The following is a 16,525-nucleotide window of genomic DNA, read 5'->3' as shown; positions in this document are numbered from 1 at the left end:
CCTCTCTCTCTGCCTGCCTCTCTGCCTACTTGTGATCTCTGTCTGTCAAATAAATAAATAAAATTAAAAAAAAAAAAAATATATATATATATATATATATATTCAAGAAGAGAAATTAAAGATATATATATCAATCAAGTAATATACCATGTTATAGAATTGGAAGTCTCATATTGCTGAGATTATGGGGGTAAGTAAATGGAACACATGCTTAACTGCAATCCCAATCAAAATCCCAGGAAGATTATTTTTTGTAGAAATTGATTGGAAAACAAGGGCACCACTGAAATTCAGTGGGAAAGACAGTCTTGTCAATAAGTGGGACTAGAGGGGCGCCTGGGTGGCTCAGTGGGTTAAAACCTCTGCCTTCAGCTCAGGTCATGATCCCAGGGACCTGGGATCAAGCCCCGCATCGGGCTCTCTGCTCGGCAGGGAGCCTGCTTCCGCCTCTCTCTCTGCCTGCCTCTCTGCCTACTTGTGATCTCTGTCTGTCAAATAAATAAATAAAATGTTTAAAAAAATAAAAAAATAAAAAAAATGTTTGTGTATATATATATGGGCTGAGGGAGGGGAGGTATGTGTGCATACCTTTTCTGAACCTTCCCTTTCAAGATTTATTTATTTGAGAGAGAGAGAGAGAGAGAGAGAGGTAGGGAGGGGCAGAGAGAGGGAGACAAAGTCCCAAGTAGACTCCCTGCTGAGCACGGAGCCCGGCGACACCCAGGCTGGATTTCATGACCCTGAGATCACAACCCACGCCAAAACCAAGAGTGAGACGTTTGGCCGACTGCACCACCCAGGTGCCCCTCTTGAACCTTCATTCGGTTCTTGCTCTGGATTCAGAGGTGCTGGTTTCCATTGGGGTGGCCATGACAAAAATAGAAAGAAGCACAGATTTGGGGTGGCTAGGGTGGCAATGAACCCCAGAACTTATACATGACCAGGTGTGAGAGGCTCACTGAGCTAGATGCGGAAACACCACCTATCTATAAGTTATGTGAAGGTTAAATGAGGTCCTGTGTGTCAAGGTGCTTCATAAACCATAGAAAGTTCTAGAAAATGTAAGCTCTTGTGATAAATGACTTCTCAGAGTCTCCCAAGTAGGTAGGGTCCTATAGATGCTTATGATTGTTCCATTTGTCTCTCTCACACTTGCATTTTAACATTTTAACATTTTAACAAAATAGCCTGTGCTAAGCTAGTGTTAGCATTTACCTTACCTAATTCTTCTAATGAAACTGTGGGGGTTGCTTTTATGCCTCCCATCTTGCAGATTTGGTATTTTAATCGCTGTGCTTTGATGCAACTTCTAAATACGATTTTACTCCAGAAAATTATTTTCCCTTTTCATAAAAAAAGAATAACCATGGAAATTATCCTCCACTGTGTCCATCCAAGTCTTATAAGTTTTCTGAAGCCCAAGAAATCTGCACATCAAAACTAATGATGTTAAGAAAAATAGAAATTTCGGTACCAATGAGAACATTGCCAAGAAAGTATATAGAACTGGAAACCGAACATTCACTAATTGAAGTAACACTTGAACTATGAAAGCAAGGATTTCTATTTGGAACTTGAAATGCCAAAGGGAATGAAGCTCAGCATCCAGAGCTCTGAAGACGTTTAATGATCACCAATTCTTCAGGGAGCTAAAAAGGAAATAGAGCTAATTAACTTAGTTCCCAGAAGTTGACTGTGAAGAGAGTAAGCAGACACTAGAAGTCCTTCCAGAATATTCTTGCACAGCAGTTCATAGAGTTTTAACCTCTATGAAACTTTTAAATGCCAAAGCCTTAAAAAAAAAATCTCATTATATTTTCCCACAACTAACCCATCCTCTCCCCTCCATTAAAATAAGAAAGAAAGAAAGTAAGACTCTGTAACTCAAGCCTGGGGAAGGAGACATACACAGTTTGGGCCTAATAAAAAATAAGATGTGACATCAAGAGATGAACCTTCCAAATGTGAGCAGTTGGTTAGTTTTTATGTTTTTTATCCAGAGGCCCAGCCATGAGGCTAGCGTTTTTTGCCCCTACTCCTTTTCAGGACCCAAAGGGTGGGTATAGGAGGAGGACAGAGGGTTGAAAGGAGCAGAGAGTGGGGGCGGGGAGAGAAAGGTTCCAAAGGGTGCTCTTTGCTGGCTGAAGGGTGACCCCGAGGGAAACCCTGAATGTGAGCCAGTGGGGTCACTGCATGGTGTTGGTGGGGGAGGAGAATGTCATTCCTGCTGCTTCCCCACCCCCTACCTGGAGCTATATGGAGGGGCTATATCACTTGGTCTTGAAATTTCAAACAAATTTCAAATCAGGGGTGTCTGGGTGGCTCAGCTAGTTGAGCGTCTAACTTTTGATTTTGGCTCAGATCATGATCTCAGGGTTGTGGGATTGAGCCCCATGTCCTGCTCCTACTCAGTGGGAAGTCTGCTTGAGATTCTTGTTCTCTCCCTCTGCCCCTCCCCACCCTCAAATAAATAAATAAATCTTAAAAAAAAATAGAAATAAATAAGACAAATTTTGAGGGAGAGGACTGGCCATCCTTTCCTTCCGTTCTCTAATCAGCAGAGGACTTGATTTTTCCAGGGTGGAAGATGGGGAAGCAAATAGACCCACAAAGGAACCGACCAAGCAGCGGATCCAGGAGACTCTTTGGGTAATGACCTATTCAGTCCTCCTCTTCCAAGATGAGGGACCTAATCCCCAGGTGATTTCATGAAAACCATCGCAAGGAACAAGGCGGAGTGTAAACCTGCATCTTTGTCCTGGGAGAACCCGAGCGCCATGGTGCTCTGTGACATGCTTCCGTGGGCTCTGATCATGCTGCAGGAACAGTGGCGGGGAGCTGGAGATGGCAGGGGACAGGTGCATCCGTGCTGCCCTTCTTTAACACCCTTTACCTTTCCTCACCTCCAGGTGGCCAAGATGTGGCATGACTGGATCTGCATTTTGAGAAGATCACTCCAGTGGTGGCACAGAGGTTGGAATGGAGGAGGTGCTACGAGGGCGGGGAGACCAGCTAGGAAGAGGGTGCAATATTGCCTTCGAGGCTGGGGTCCATGGTTGATGTCACAAGATGACATGGAGGCGAAAATGTATGCGATCTTGGTGCCCAGAAGAGAGGGCAGGGAACACATTCAGGATTCCATGACCCAACAAGAACCTCTCTGCCAGGTGCTGACCTTTGCTCACTCTGATGGGGAAGCTGCAGATTCACTGGGATGACATTGTGGCTTCTCGCCTTCGAGATGCCAATAATCAAGAAAGGGTTTGCACATGACATACATTCTAGCCAGTGGAAACAAAGGGGATGGGCACCCCATGGCCTCTCGGTGGTCCTGAGCCCTCAGGGTTCTTCCCACATCTCCTCCCACCAGCTGGGTGCGCTTTCAGAGGTCTTTCTAACTGGGCGAAGCTAAGCTCTCTCGAGAGGAACGTTCCTTTGCTGTTTTCTTGCTTCCTACATTGTATTTATTGGAAGCAAGGATAAATCCACACTTGCATTCTCAGAGCTCTCTCTCTCAAACTGTTTTCATAATTGTAATTGAGATGGGAATGAACTTGTCAGACAATACTGTGTTACCAGGTTAAATACAACAACTGTTCTGTTCTGTTCAATTCAGAATGTCTGCAAAGCCTTTGGAGGGACAAAGTGTGGTCCGCTTAATTAAAGTCTCTGTCAGGAAGCAGCTGGAAAGGGCTTTAAAAATAAGCAGTAGAGGGGCACCTGGGTGGCTCAGTGGATTAAAGCCTCTGCCTTCAGCTCAGGTCATGATCCCGGGGTCCTGGGATCGAGCCCCGCATTGGGCTCTCTGCTCAGCAGGGAGCCTGCTTCCTCCTCTCTCTCTCTCTGCCTGCCTCTCTGCCTCCTTGTGATTTCTGTCAAATAAATAAAATCTTAAAAAAAAAAAAAAAAGCAGTAGGTGGTAAGCTAAAGATGAACGCGGACCAGAGGGGGTGACCACCAAATTAGATCCATCCAGTTAGAGAGAAATTAGTCACTCTGACTGCCTTGGTTGGACACCCTTGGATTTGAACCCTGGCTTTACTTTTGAATAACTGTGTGACCTGGGGAAAGCTCCTCACCCTCCTTGTGCCTCGGTTTCTCACCTATGAAGCGGAGGAATACCTATATTTGGATGGTTGTAAGGGTTATATTAACTTAAATGGAAAACACACAGCTCGCAGTATTGTGCCTGGCTCATAGCAAGCCTTCAAGAACGTAAGTTATGATAATAGGATCAACAATGACTCCATTTTCTATGTGCCTCGATGCGGCAGGCTGGTGACACATCTGAAAACACAGACAAGGAGGTCTTTGTTCTCTGGAATTTTCCTGTTCTCAGAAGACAGGAGCAAAGCCCCGAGCTCAGGCCCCTGGAGAAGTCTTGAGATATTCTGTGTTTGGGTTGTGGCAGAGATGGGAGGGAGCGACATTCCCAGACCTCCCAGGAGCCCAAGGGCTTGAAGCCGTTTAAAACCACTGCCTGGAGCTTCTTTTCGAGCACCTGGAAAGATGGCCGCCAGCTGGATGAAAGTGAACTGAAGCAAGGATTAAGGGAGACAAGGAATGTCCCTGAGGAAACACAAAACACGACCGGATACAAAGAAAGGTGCCTCCTAGTCCTCAGTGCCGTCACCTGAGGGAGGAGGGGTGGGGCCGTCCTTAACGATGGGGCGGTGTGTACAGTCTGGGAAGTGAGTATCAAAGATACACCTGTGGGGGCACCTGGGTGGCTCCGTGGGTTAAGCACCTGCCTTTGGCTCAGGTCATGATCCCAGAGTCCTGGGATGGAACCCCACATTGGAGTCCCTGCTCAGCAGAGAGTCTGCTTCTCCCTCTGACCCTCCCCTTGCTCATGCTCACGTGGGCATGCTTTCTCTCTCTCTCTCTCAAATTAAAAAAGAAAAAAAAAGATGTCGCTCTAACCTGGGAGAGGAGGCTCGCTCTGATTCTGGGCCCAGGTTCTGATACAGTGGTAGCCAAGTGGCCTCTCCTGAAGGCTCTGTTTCCTCTGACCAGTGAATGTACTCAGTCCTAGGCATGCCCAGAGTCTTCTGACCTAAAGTTGGGTCTCGTTAGACCCCAAGGGAAGGTCTAGAGCAATGGGCGGGCTGTGGGCTTTCCTGCTTCTGGTTTATAAATAAGTTCTCAGTGCTTTCAGCTTAGTCTATTGTGGGTTGGGTTAGTAGAACTCAGTCTCTCAGGCTCTGATCGACTCTGCCAGAAGAGACAAAATCAGGATGTGGCCCTGCCAGGCTCAGGCCCAGGCCCCCAGGCTTGGGGGGCTGCACTGGGGTTCAGTCCCCCTGTGTGGCCCTCTCTCTGCAGCTACCAGCCATGCTCATGACCCATCCTGCCAGCACTGTGAGCACATTAACAATTCAACGGCTTCAAATCTCTCCCCATCACAGCCAGTTTGTCCCCGGTTTTAGAAACACACCAACAGAGGGACGCCTGGGTGGCTCAGTTGGTTAAGCCGCTGCCTTCGGCTCAGATCATGATCCCAGGGTCCTGGGATCAAATCCCGCATCAGGCTCCTTGCTCAGTGGGGAGCCTGCTTCTCTCTCTGCCTCTGCCTGCCGATCTGCCTGCTGGTGTTCTCCCTCTCTCTCTCTCTCTCTCTCTCATTCTCTGACAAATAAATAAATAATCTAAAAAGAAAAAAAGAGAAACACACCAACAGAAAAAATAAGTGTTAATTTGAAAAAACACAGAGAAGAAAAAGAAAAAAAAACCACCCACATTCTCTCATCTATGGATAACCAGGATTGACATTACTTCTGGCATTAAATAATAGAAAACAATAATTTAAAACAGCACACCAAAAAAAAACTCTCTTCAGAGGCTCTTATTTTAATTGTTGGAATATATATATATATATATATATATATATATATATATATATTCATTCCAATATATATGTCGTGGTGCTTCTTGGTCTTTTTATGGTTTTTCCAGGTCCCTCTGACTTTATGAAGTCCAGTGCTGGACACAAATGAAATCCTGGGAGGGCTTTGCCGAGCATAAGCATCGTTCTCAAGTTCCTCTTTAAGCTTGTGCCTCTTTAGTCATGACACTTTTATGAGTGCCTCCCAGAAACAAGCTTACTTTGGGAACTTACATTCAGCTTGTGGTTCTCTATGACCCTCAGATCCATGCAACCTCAGAGTCTATAATGCACATCTGGTCAGAACTCCCCACTCGAGTAGAGTCTACAAGGTATGCAGCCTCGAGATGCTCCACCTACCTGGAAATCCATGGGCCGCCCAGCACATGGCTCCATCTTAATGTCTGGCTTGGACCTGAGAAGGAGAATGTACAGTCAGTCCCGGTGTAAGGGACTGCTTGTAGGGGAGGAGGCGGGCACTATCAGTGGTTGGACCCTGGCAGAGGGCAGAAGGACAGAATCATAGTCTCCAAACCCTCCAGGACTGTCAAACAGAATGGGGGATTAGTTGTTTGCAGAGGTCTCAATAGAGAGGACCAGCTAATGGCACAAGTGACAGAGACAGAGATACTAGGTTGACAGGTTCTGATGTGGGCTGGGCAACTCTCTGATTTCTCTTGGCCTGGAGGTGTTCAGTGACCCGGAAATAGGCTCCTGCCTTTGTAGGGACCAAGGTGTGAGAGACTTCCAGGAAAAGAAGAAAGGAGCAGGGTTAGGAAGAAGCTGGTTGGGGGTGGGGGGGCTGATTCTTCCCCACCCCAGTTCCATACCCTTTGGGGTCCTGCCTGAAGGGGCAAGGGCAGTTTGGGTTGAGGGTCTCCTGCGTACTCACCGCTTGTTGGAGACATTGGTGGTGAGAGCTGTGACAGAGGCTAGAGACACGGAGTCAGGGTCCAGCCCATCCCCCAGCCGAATGGCCAAGCGGTCAAGGTCCTCCATCTCCAGCACAGCCGGTTCATCTGCCGAAGAAGAAAGGCCATTTAGGTGGACTGGACGGTGGGATAGAGATTGTCCTTCCCCTTTTTCTTTGGCATCCAGGAAGCTAACAGCCAATTTGGGGGATTTACTTGGTAGCATCCGCTTAGAATGGTATCGCCTGGGTAGCTGCAAGGTTTCCTACCTAATCTTGATCTTTGATTTTAATTGATATTGTAACTTGTCTTGTTTTTTTTAATTATAATTTTTAAAATGATTTTAAAATATTTATTTATTTATTTATTTATTTATTTATTTATTTTAGAGAGGGAGAGAGAGGTGCAGAGAGTGAGAATCTCAAGCCGACTCCAAGGAGTGTAGAGCCTGATGTGGGACTCGATCCCAGGACCCTGAGATGGTGATCTGAGCTGAAACCAAGAGTCAGCTGCTCAACCAACTACGCCACCCAGGCGCCCCTTTAAAGATTACTTTTAAGTTTATTCCTTTAAGCAATGTCTACGCCCAATGTGGGGCTCAAACTCACGACCCCAAGATCAAGAACTGCGCGCTTGCCCTACTCACTGAGCCAGCCAGGCACCCCCAGTCTTTTTCAGTTTGATTGTATATTACTTAGGCGTGCACGGAACTCCCCTGGGGAAGAAGCGAGGGAGGGAGGAATCCACACTCACACACCTTTCGAACAACAGCTATTCTACCATTTACTGAGTGGCCTCTGTGTGCCAGGCTCTTTGTACATGTATCCCCTGTCCTCACATCCATGTCCTGTCAAGACGGGCACAATTCTCATGTCACGGATTGGGAAACTGAGGCTTAGGAAGTAATTTACCCAGGTAAAAGCGCTGATGATGAATTCGGAACCTAACCCTGCATTGATGTATATGAGTCCAACGGGATGAAGAATTGATTGTCCTGAGAAACTCCACTCTAAGAGGAAGGAAGGGCACACCTAGAACTGGCACGGGGGCAGGAAGGAGAGAGATGCTGGGGCCAGTGGACCACACAGGGCACGCTGAGGCAGGAAGACGGGAGCCCTGCAGGAGGACATGTCCCCACAGACCCAGGTCGGAAAGCTACATACAGCTCCTTTATCCAATCCAGTTCTCTCCTGTCTCCTGCCCGGCCTCCCTGCCTCCCTTCAAACAGCTGTCTTGCCCTCCCCCCAGGCTGAGGCTCCCCGGGGAACCAGGGCCACAGGCCACTCCAGCCTCCTAGGCCCTTCTCTGCAGCCTGGTGAGAAGGCTTGGGGAAAGGCAGGGCAGTGGGTCCTGCCACTGAGTAAGCAGTCTCGGGTTGCTAATTTCCCCCCAGAAATAGGTAACTGGCCCTACCGCTTTCGTTTTTTGTTATTCCCTTCTCTAATGAACAATCTCTAGGATTCTGTGTGTAGGGAAAAAGGGGGGGGGGGCGCAGAGAGGGCAGGAGGAGCCTTTCAAAAACAGACCCATCCGACAGAGGGTTCTGCTCACTTGGAGACCAGAGGAGATGCCCTTCCCACCCTCAGCGCTAGGAGCACCCCCTTCCTGAACACTACCTTCTGGACCCAGCTCCGCCAGCACACAATGGGAGGCTAGGGCCCGCCCAGGTGGCCTCGCCGGCCAATCGCAGGAGAGCCTGTCGGGGCGCTGCCTGCGGAGGGGAGGGGTTTGGTCTCTGTCAGGAGCGAAGAGATGGCCCCGGGCTTGGCCGGGCTGGGGCGGGTTTCCCTACCTTGTCTTTGGGGTTCCTCCTTGTGGGGCCGGTTCTTGCCGAGCTTCATGGCCGAGAACACACTTCTCCCGGCTCTGTGAGGTGGGCGCCGGAACAAGGTGAAGGGAGATGGACGCCAGGAGGAAGACAAACACACACAGGAGAGCAAAACCCGAGAAAGAACACATAAGAGAAAGGAGCTGCTTTCTCCAGCCCCTCATGGGCTGGTCCTGAGATATCGTGGGGGCCAGACTTTCTAAAGCGGGAGCCAGGCGGGAGAATTAGGGCAGAGGAGACCCCATCACCTTCTCCTTCCCCGTGCCTTCACACCCCTGAGCAGAATTAGCTATCTGCTAATAACTGCAGGGCCCAGCGGTCAGAGAAGGGGACCTTCAGCTGGAAAGAACGCTCTTAACTGGAGCCGCCCCGCCCCGGGGGCCTGGGCTGATCTCTGCACCCTCCCTCCAGTCATAGACCTCCGAGCTCCACCATGCCTCCAAGCTCATCCTCCCTGTCCGTGCATCCCACCTCAGCTGGTTGGAAAGAAAGCCAGATGACCCGAGACCAAGCATCAGGACAGAGGGACAGGAGCAGGATCAGAGGGGCAGAGGCCAAGGAGGAGGTGGGAGATGAACTAGCAAATGACCCTGGTGCTCAAAGCCTGCCTTGTCTTTCCCGACCTCTCCACACACTCTGAATCTCCTCGGTCCCCAGTGAGAAGGAGGAGATGGGCCCTTTCCCATCTGTCTTTGGTGCTGGCTTCCACCCCTTCTGCCTGTCCCCACTCACTGTGGAATCCCCCCTTTCGACCAACCCCCAGGAACGTATGGCAGACTCCATAGTTCCTACCTCTTCCTCTGGCTTGGTGTGGCCTTGTGCGCCCAGGTGAAGGGCCTTGCAGTCAGGGGGGCTGAGGGAAAGGGGCAAGGGCCGTCAGTGTCCCTTCAGTGATGTCCCTGCAGCTGAGCCTGAGGTCCCTGGTGCCAGGAGGGACCCGGGATAGGATCAGCAGGGGGTAAAGTGCAATATTCCATTACCCCATCAATATTGCACAAGCTGGATACCTGACTCCCTTGTCTTCCCATGCTCCCTCCTCCTGGGTGTAGCCCTGTCATCCTGTAGGCACGGGGGTGGGGTTGGGGAGGTGAGATGGAGGCTCCAGCTCTGAGCTGAACCACAGCAGAGGGTCCCACAGCTCCCTGTGGAGCCTTGACTATGGCTCCCAAGACCCCTGCTTTTTATGCCGGGTAATGTGAGGTTAGGGCAAAACTTTTCCTGTCCTTGTAGGGATGGCCTAAAACCCTCAAGCCCGTCTACTTCAGGTTGGGGGTCCATCTTATTCCCCCAAATCAGGCCTTTTCTTTACTCTGCTTTCTTTACACCCAGGCAACACGTGGAGGGCTGTGAGTCTGCATCCCAGTGAGAGCACAACCAAGAACCCTTCCGTGTGCACCAGCTCACAGCTGAGAAAACACCAGCGTATCCATGGCTTCCTAAAAAGTCACAAGGTAGGTGAAGGAAGGCTGGGGTAACACTGATGAGTCCGCACTAGCTAGCATCGTGTTGTCTGGGACGTCACAACGGACGAGAGGATGAAGGAAGTTTCTCCCCTTCTAATAAGGGGAGGTATATATGTGCCAGCAAGAGATTATGTAATTTTTCTTGAGCACCTACTATGGGCCAAAGGCTCTTCCAGATGTTTGCTCATTCCATCTTCATAGCAATCCTGGGAAGGACATTTGCTTTTCCAAGGAAAGACTCTGAGGCCCCAAGGGCTGGGGTTGATGTGCAGAGCCCCACCTACGAGGCCGGCTGCCGTGGGGTTGCCCTTCCGCGTCGGTGGACATCCCATCCCGACCATCTGCAACTTTGGTGAAGAGTCTCCGGGGCCCGCACTGGTAGGGGTAGGTGTGGACCATGGGCCAGCACAACCTACAGGTGGGGTGCCGTCTGGGTCCCACAGACTGCCCAGCTTTGCTTACAAAGGGGCTTGTTGACAAAGAATCAGCTCACAAGTTTTGGAAGAGACTGCTGTGAAAGTTAATAGCTGGTGACAAAACCTCAAACAAGTCAGTGAACTCATCAGGAACAACTGAGCAGCCGTTAGAATAGACCATCCTGCCTGGCTCACACTGGCCTGGTGGCCTTGAGGGCGGGGGTGCTGGCTGTGCTCTGACCCCTGTGACGGGCGCATGCCTGGTGTGGGCCCTCACTCTGCTTCCTGTCTCAGTGTCTGGGCCTCCATTCCGTCCAGCCTTCCTGCTCTGACTGCTGCTCCTGGATTCCCAAGGAGTCTCCTGGATGGTCCCATGCTTGGCTTTGTACCATTGCTTCTTGGCCATTTCTGGGCTGTGCCGTCCTTAGAGTCCCCAACCCCATGCTGTGTGGGACCGACACAATGCCATCACACACGGCCTGCTCCTTAGCGCCTGCCCCTCCGGGCTGCCCCCTGCCCAGCCAGCCCTGTTCCCCTTGCCCCAAAGCTCCTGGGAAAGTGGTCTGAGACGGTAGGTCACAGCATTGTGTTGGGTCCGAAGCAGGTCCTGCCTGGAGAATCCAGCTGCTGGGTATCCTGGGACACGGTCTGTACCTGCTGCCTGAAGCCTGGAGGGGGTTCGAGAGGCAGGGACTTGTGGCTTCCTGATGCTGGTGCCGAGGACCCACCCAAGTGGTAAAGGGCCTGGGGCTTCCCTTGGGCAGTGACGGCCCTTGAGTTTAAGTCAATTTCTTCCTTAAAACAAATACATTTGGAAGCAACAATTGAGACTTAAAAAAAAAAAACACCCAAAACCTATACTCTCCTACTATTCTCTACTGTACCCTGAAGCCAATCAAAGGGGAAACCCCTCTCCCCAGACCCTGCAAAATTTTAAGCATCTCGGCTGGACAGATTCATTGGTGCTACTCCCATTTTCTCTCTTAATGAAAAATTAAGGATATATGTAATATAGGGTAGATGTAATTTCCAGAATTCTTACTATGGGCTCCCCACCTAGCTCGTTTCTCCTAGACTCGCTCTTTGATTCATCTGGACAGCGTGCAGTAGAGCGTGACGTCACCGGCTCGCACTGCCCTTTGGGGCTTTCTGATCGATGACACGTCAGAAGTTCGCTATAGAAGCTGCCTCTCCCAGCTTTTGTCACACCGCTTCCCAGAAACAGCATGCCTGCTCCTCTTGGCAAAGGGCAGAGGTGCTTTTTGAAATAAATCCTAGGCCATAATAAATAAATCTTGAGGAAGATTTAAGAAGAAGAAATATCTTGAAGACCATCCACTTGTGTTAAAGACTAAGATTTCCAAAATGTGGAATTTGTTGACTAGGTGACTGATGCACTGGTGTACTGAATTTTGTTTGTTTGTTTTTTTTTTTTAAAGATTTTATTTATTTATTTGACAGAGATCACAAGTAGACAGAGAGGCAGGCAGAGAGAGAGAGAGAGAGAGGGAAGCAGGCTCCCTGCTGAGCAGAGAGCCCGATGCGGGACTCGATCCCAGGACCCTGAGATCATGACCTGAGCCGAAGGCAGCGGCTTAACCCACTGAGCCACCCAGGCGCCCCTGGTTTTTGTTTTTAAATAAAATGCTGCCTTTGGTCTAATTGCATTCTTCAATTACTCAAGATTCCATGCAGTGAGAAAGAGACAAAGAAAACAAGCCAATCATCAACTCAGTGGGAAAAAAAACTACTTTGCAACCAAGGGGTTCCTCGTTCAAGGCCGCAGGAAAACGGAAGCAGGAGCAGGGGAGGTGGGCTTCTGCGGGCCCTCTGAGGATTCAGGGTCACATTTGGGCTTCCCCGTGGCTGGATTCACTGCAGACAGAATGATAGGCACCTATGGTGTAGACCACTCTTTCCCTCTAGAGAAAAGATTTTAACATCAGTTCGCTCATTTGTAAAATCTTTTCTTCATTTCTGGACCCGATGACTTCTTTGCTGTCTGCATGGCTCAGATCTAGAAAGATGCCGTGGTTGGGGGATGCACTCGGGACCCCAGGGGAGGGCTTGGTATTCAGAATGACTTGAGAACATTGGCCAAAATAGAGGTAGTGAGCCAGGTGTTGCACGAATTCAGGTCTGTGTATTCTTCTGGACGCTGTGCCTAAGGGGCTGCTGTGCTTGACCGTGGACTCCAGGCCTGGCTGCACATGGCTCTGCCCTGAGACGGCCTTCAGTCCTCACAACCCAGGCTCTCCAGCTCAGGCCTCCGGTAATCAGGAGGACCTCCTGTCTTGAGAGAAACAGGTCTCTGGCTCTCTGTGTTGTTGAAACAGCCACATTTTCCAAATGCGCTCCTGTGCTCCAAGTGACCCTCGGTGGGTTTATTTCTTTTAGTTCCCCTGCCCCAAGTACGGCCAATTTCGTAGTTGCAGGCTGTAGAATTGGTTTTCGCAGTGTGTTCAATTTCAGTTAGTTTCAAAGCGCTTCCTGAATCTGGGCAGGCAGGAGGAGCCTTCGTGCAAGAGCCTGTCTCCGAATTTGTCCCGTGCACCCTGGGGGAGGCAGGAGGCTTGGGAGACCCCTGTGTACCGAGGCCCACAGTTCTCCAGGGAGCTGGCCCCTCAGCTCTCTCCAGCGGCCAACCCCTTGCAAGATCCAAGCAAACAGCATTGCGGCACCAGATCTCCCCCCTCCCCAAACCACCCTGTCCCCGCAGCTCACAGACTCACGGGAGCGCGAGTCCTTTCACGGCCCCATCCTTCAGTTTCCCCTACTGCAACTTGCACATACCTCCACTTCTTTCTCCCTTGGGGAGCTCCAAACTAGCCAGCTTTACCACCCGATAACCTTTCAGAGATTTAAAACTGGTTTTAGAGCTGTTCTTCCCCAGGTGAAAGTTTCAATTTGTTGATAATCTCTAATTTTGGCAATCTCCTTTCCCTCCCTTTTCAATCCTCCTCCCGCCCCACCCATTAAAAGAAGAATAAAAAATGCTAGTTGACTTTATCTCACGTGTTGACTGGAGGTGGTGAGAGATTGAGAGATTTGGATCGGGTAGCGCGAGCGTTCCGTGTTTACGCTGCAGCCGGTCTGCGTGGCTGGGGGTCTGGCTCGGGACAGACATGGGAGCTGGAAACCAGGCAGGGCCCTAGAGCAGGCCACTCCCAGATAGAGCCCGGGGAGGGATGGATTGTTCATACCTCCTATGTAGGCATTTTACATCTAAGCGTCCTGACCCCTGGAAACCTCTCCCATCCAGGGACTCCCAACTCAGCATCTGCATCATCTACCCGCCCCCAACCCCCCACCGGATTCAGCTCTCTGGCTCCCTCTCCGAGCTGGTACGAGCTCTGCCTGCGGCCCCTTCCCTTGCTCAGAGCCTGACACACTCCTTGACCCTTCAGGTCCCTGGGCCCCAAGTTTCCCAACACGGTGCCATCTCCTTGTCACGCTTTTGCTTGTGTGTGACAAGTGGGAGTTGAAACTCGGTATGCTTTTGTTACAGCACTGGACAACGATGAGTTCCCCGGGATCCTGATGGAAGCAGAGGTCTCAGGCATACCCGTGCTGACCACCTCAGACCCCCTAAAGGCACAGTCCTTGTGTCCCCATGATGTCCTCATGTCAACTAGTTTCTAGATAATTGGCATCACATTCTGGGGTAAATCTCTTCACATCTCTGAAGCTGTTTCCCCATCTGGAAAATAAAGACCACCTGCTTGGCTTTTCGGCTTGCATCAGCGTGTTCGGAGAATTAAATTAAATTTAGAGTACAGTCAAGTACTCTAAACTCCCCGGGTCTATTGTAAACTCTGGGTCAGGAGCTAAATTCCCTGTGTTGTTTTCCTAGCTCTGCTCCTATTCTGGGGCAAGTCACTTCCCCTCTCTGGGATGCAAATTTGTCATCTCTAGGAAAGGGCTGTGGCCCAGAGGCCCCCTCCAGCTGGTCAGCCCTGACTACTATTGCTCCTGTGAATTCCCCAGGATGCTAGAAAGTTCTTGGGATGGCATGTGCTTTTGTAGAACTCTGTGATACCTACTCATCAGCCCCAGGCCTTGAGCCTTTCCAACCCCCTGTGGCCGGCCCTTCTCACCTGGGCTCTCTACCTCTGTCTTCTTCCAGGCAGCGCCTGATCTCTCCCTCCCACAGGAGGCCTTTTGAGTGATGGAGATGGCATGGACGACCAGAGGGTTCTCATCTCTCGTTTCCCCTTAGCTTTCTGAGGCATCCTGTTCCAGCCACCCCTGTGGCCATTCCAGGCCTGGAGTCTGTCCTCCTCGGGCCTTCAGCCCTGCTTGTCCACCTGCCCAGCCCTGCCTTGAATCTTAGAGGGAGGCGGCCATTGGCTTCTTGGGTCTTCCCCACTCCTCTGCCTTCAGTCATACCCTCCCTCGCAGGGAAGCCTAAGGGCCTGGCCCGTGGGTGCTGAGCTGAACAGGGAAGTGGAGGAAGAGTCAAGACACTGAAAGGAGGCAGGAGGGAGTGGAAACCAGCAGGCCCAGACACCTGCCCGCCCCCCCGCCCCCTCCCTCCGTGACCCTCACCCTCCCATGGCCAGATGGACAGACCTCCCTCACCCTGCCGTCCCCTGGTGTGGCTCCACCAGGATAGCCCACACCTAAGCCCTCTGAGATGGGCCATCCCGACCTCCGCACCCTGTGGTGAGGCGGCTTTGGGCCCCAAGGGCTCCGCCCTGGCCTGGGACACCTACTTGTGCTCGCCATCTCTGCCTCCCTTGGTCTTCTCTCTGCCTTTGCTGAGTAGGGGGAAGAAATGAGGAGACAAGGGGATGTGAGTGAGAGGGTGTGGACCAGAGACACTTGCAGACTTAGCCCCTGGCCCTGCGGACCCCCCACTCCCCAGGGGCCTCCTCCTTGTCCCAGGGACCCCTCACCCCACAGCTTCTTACTTCAGCCTAAGCCTGCTGGGCAAGGATCGGATGGTCCCAGGCTCTGCCCTGATCACAGGAGTGGGGCTGGGTGGCCACTTTCCCAGCCCCAAGCCCAGGAGAACCTGGAGCCTTGATGAGGGAGGAAGCTTCAGGGTATCAGCTGCTCTCTTCCATCCTCAGGCAAGAGTTTGGTGATTCCTAATGTGGGTCTCAGATGCCTCAAGCAAAGGTTAGATGAGCTTGGCCACCCTCCAGGCATGGGCCACCCTGCTCCTCCTCTCCTCCTCCCCTGATCTCCTCTAGCAGAGTGGCCAGCTCCCAGGCTCTGAGGGCCTCCAAGAGGAAAGGTGGGCCACAGGGATTCTGGGCACATGGCAGTAGAGAGCTACGACTCTGGAGTGCAGGGCAGGTCAAGAACAGTGCTCTTCTCTCTCTTTAGGGAGGCTTTCAGAAAACCCTTCTAGAATGTTCTCTCAGTACTTCCCTGATGCTGTGGCAATGAGGATAATCAGCTGAGACCACTGTTCAGAGAATAGCTCACTACAGCAGCCCTGGCCTGGCTGTTCTTGGGGCAGACAGGTCAGGCGTGGGCTGCGGGACCCCACTGGGACCCACTGAGAGCTGCATGGGGCCTACTCCCCTGGAGCAGAAGCTCCAATGAGAATGAGGGCTGAATGGGAGACTTACTGGCCCCATCCTCACAGTAATCTAAACAGGGGCTGCCTCTCTCTGAATTATGGATCCAAGTTTTGATGGAAGTTTGTTTGTTATTTTTAAAAGAACTCTGCAACCCTGAAAAGTCTGAAAAGCATTGTAGTAGAGGAACCAGAAGGGGAACTGTATCATCTAGAATTGGCCAAGGATGGAACAGGAAGGGGGAACTAATGCACCTGAATGAAAAAACGTGATGCCTTTTCTCTCTCCTTTTGGGTTTTGCTCTGAAATCTCAGAGACGGGTCAGGCTGGCCCAGTGGGGGAACCGCTCAGGCCCAGAGCAGGCCACAAGGCCCAGCGTGGACCTGTGCCCGGGGCCCAGCACACCCCGCCCGGCCCAGGCCCACCACGCCCCCTCCTCACACTCTCCAGGCCTCTGGGCCTACCCAGGGGCTGGACACGGGCCCACAGTCT

General features: G+C 51.2%; 1 protein-coding gene across 3 annotated transcripts in view; it reads right to left on the bottom strand.

The window, feature by feature from the left end:
- LOC111154097 (otoferlin) overlaps positions 1-16,525 on the bottom strand; it is a 93,948-nt gene that overhangs the window by 32,017 nt on the left and 45,406 nt on the right. For 2 of the 3 annotated variants that reach the window (XM_022513478.1, XM_022513480.1), the window contains exons 6-8: positions 8,588-8,661; positions 6,777-6,903; positions 6,245-6,299 (exon numbers count right to left, since the gene is read on the bottom strand). In XM_022513478.1, coding sequence (XP_022369186.1) covers positions 6,245-6,299; positions 6,777-6,903; positions 8,588-8,661 — 256 coding nt within the window. Of the gene's footprint in view, positions 1-6,244; positions 6,300-6,776; positions 6,904-8,587; positions 8,662-15,217; positions 15,263-16,525 lie in introns of all 3 variants that reach the window. The other variant, XM_022513479.1, reaches the window with a different exon arrangement.

This window comes from Enhydra lutris, unplaced genomic scaffold (genome assembly GCF_002288905.1).
Source record: "Enhydra lutris kenyoni isolate GAN:26980312 unplaced genomic scaffold, ASM228890v2 scaffoldscaffold35, whole genome shotgun sequence".
Taxonomy (NCBI): domain Eukaryota; kingdom Metazoa; phylum Chordata; class Mammalia; order Carnivora; family Mustelidae; genus Enhydra; species Enhydra lutris.
The sequence above is the reverse complement of the archived record's forward strand: the minus strand, read 5'-3'. Positions and strand labels throughout refer to the sequence as shown.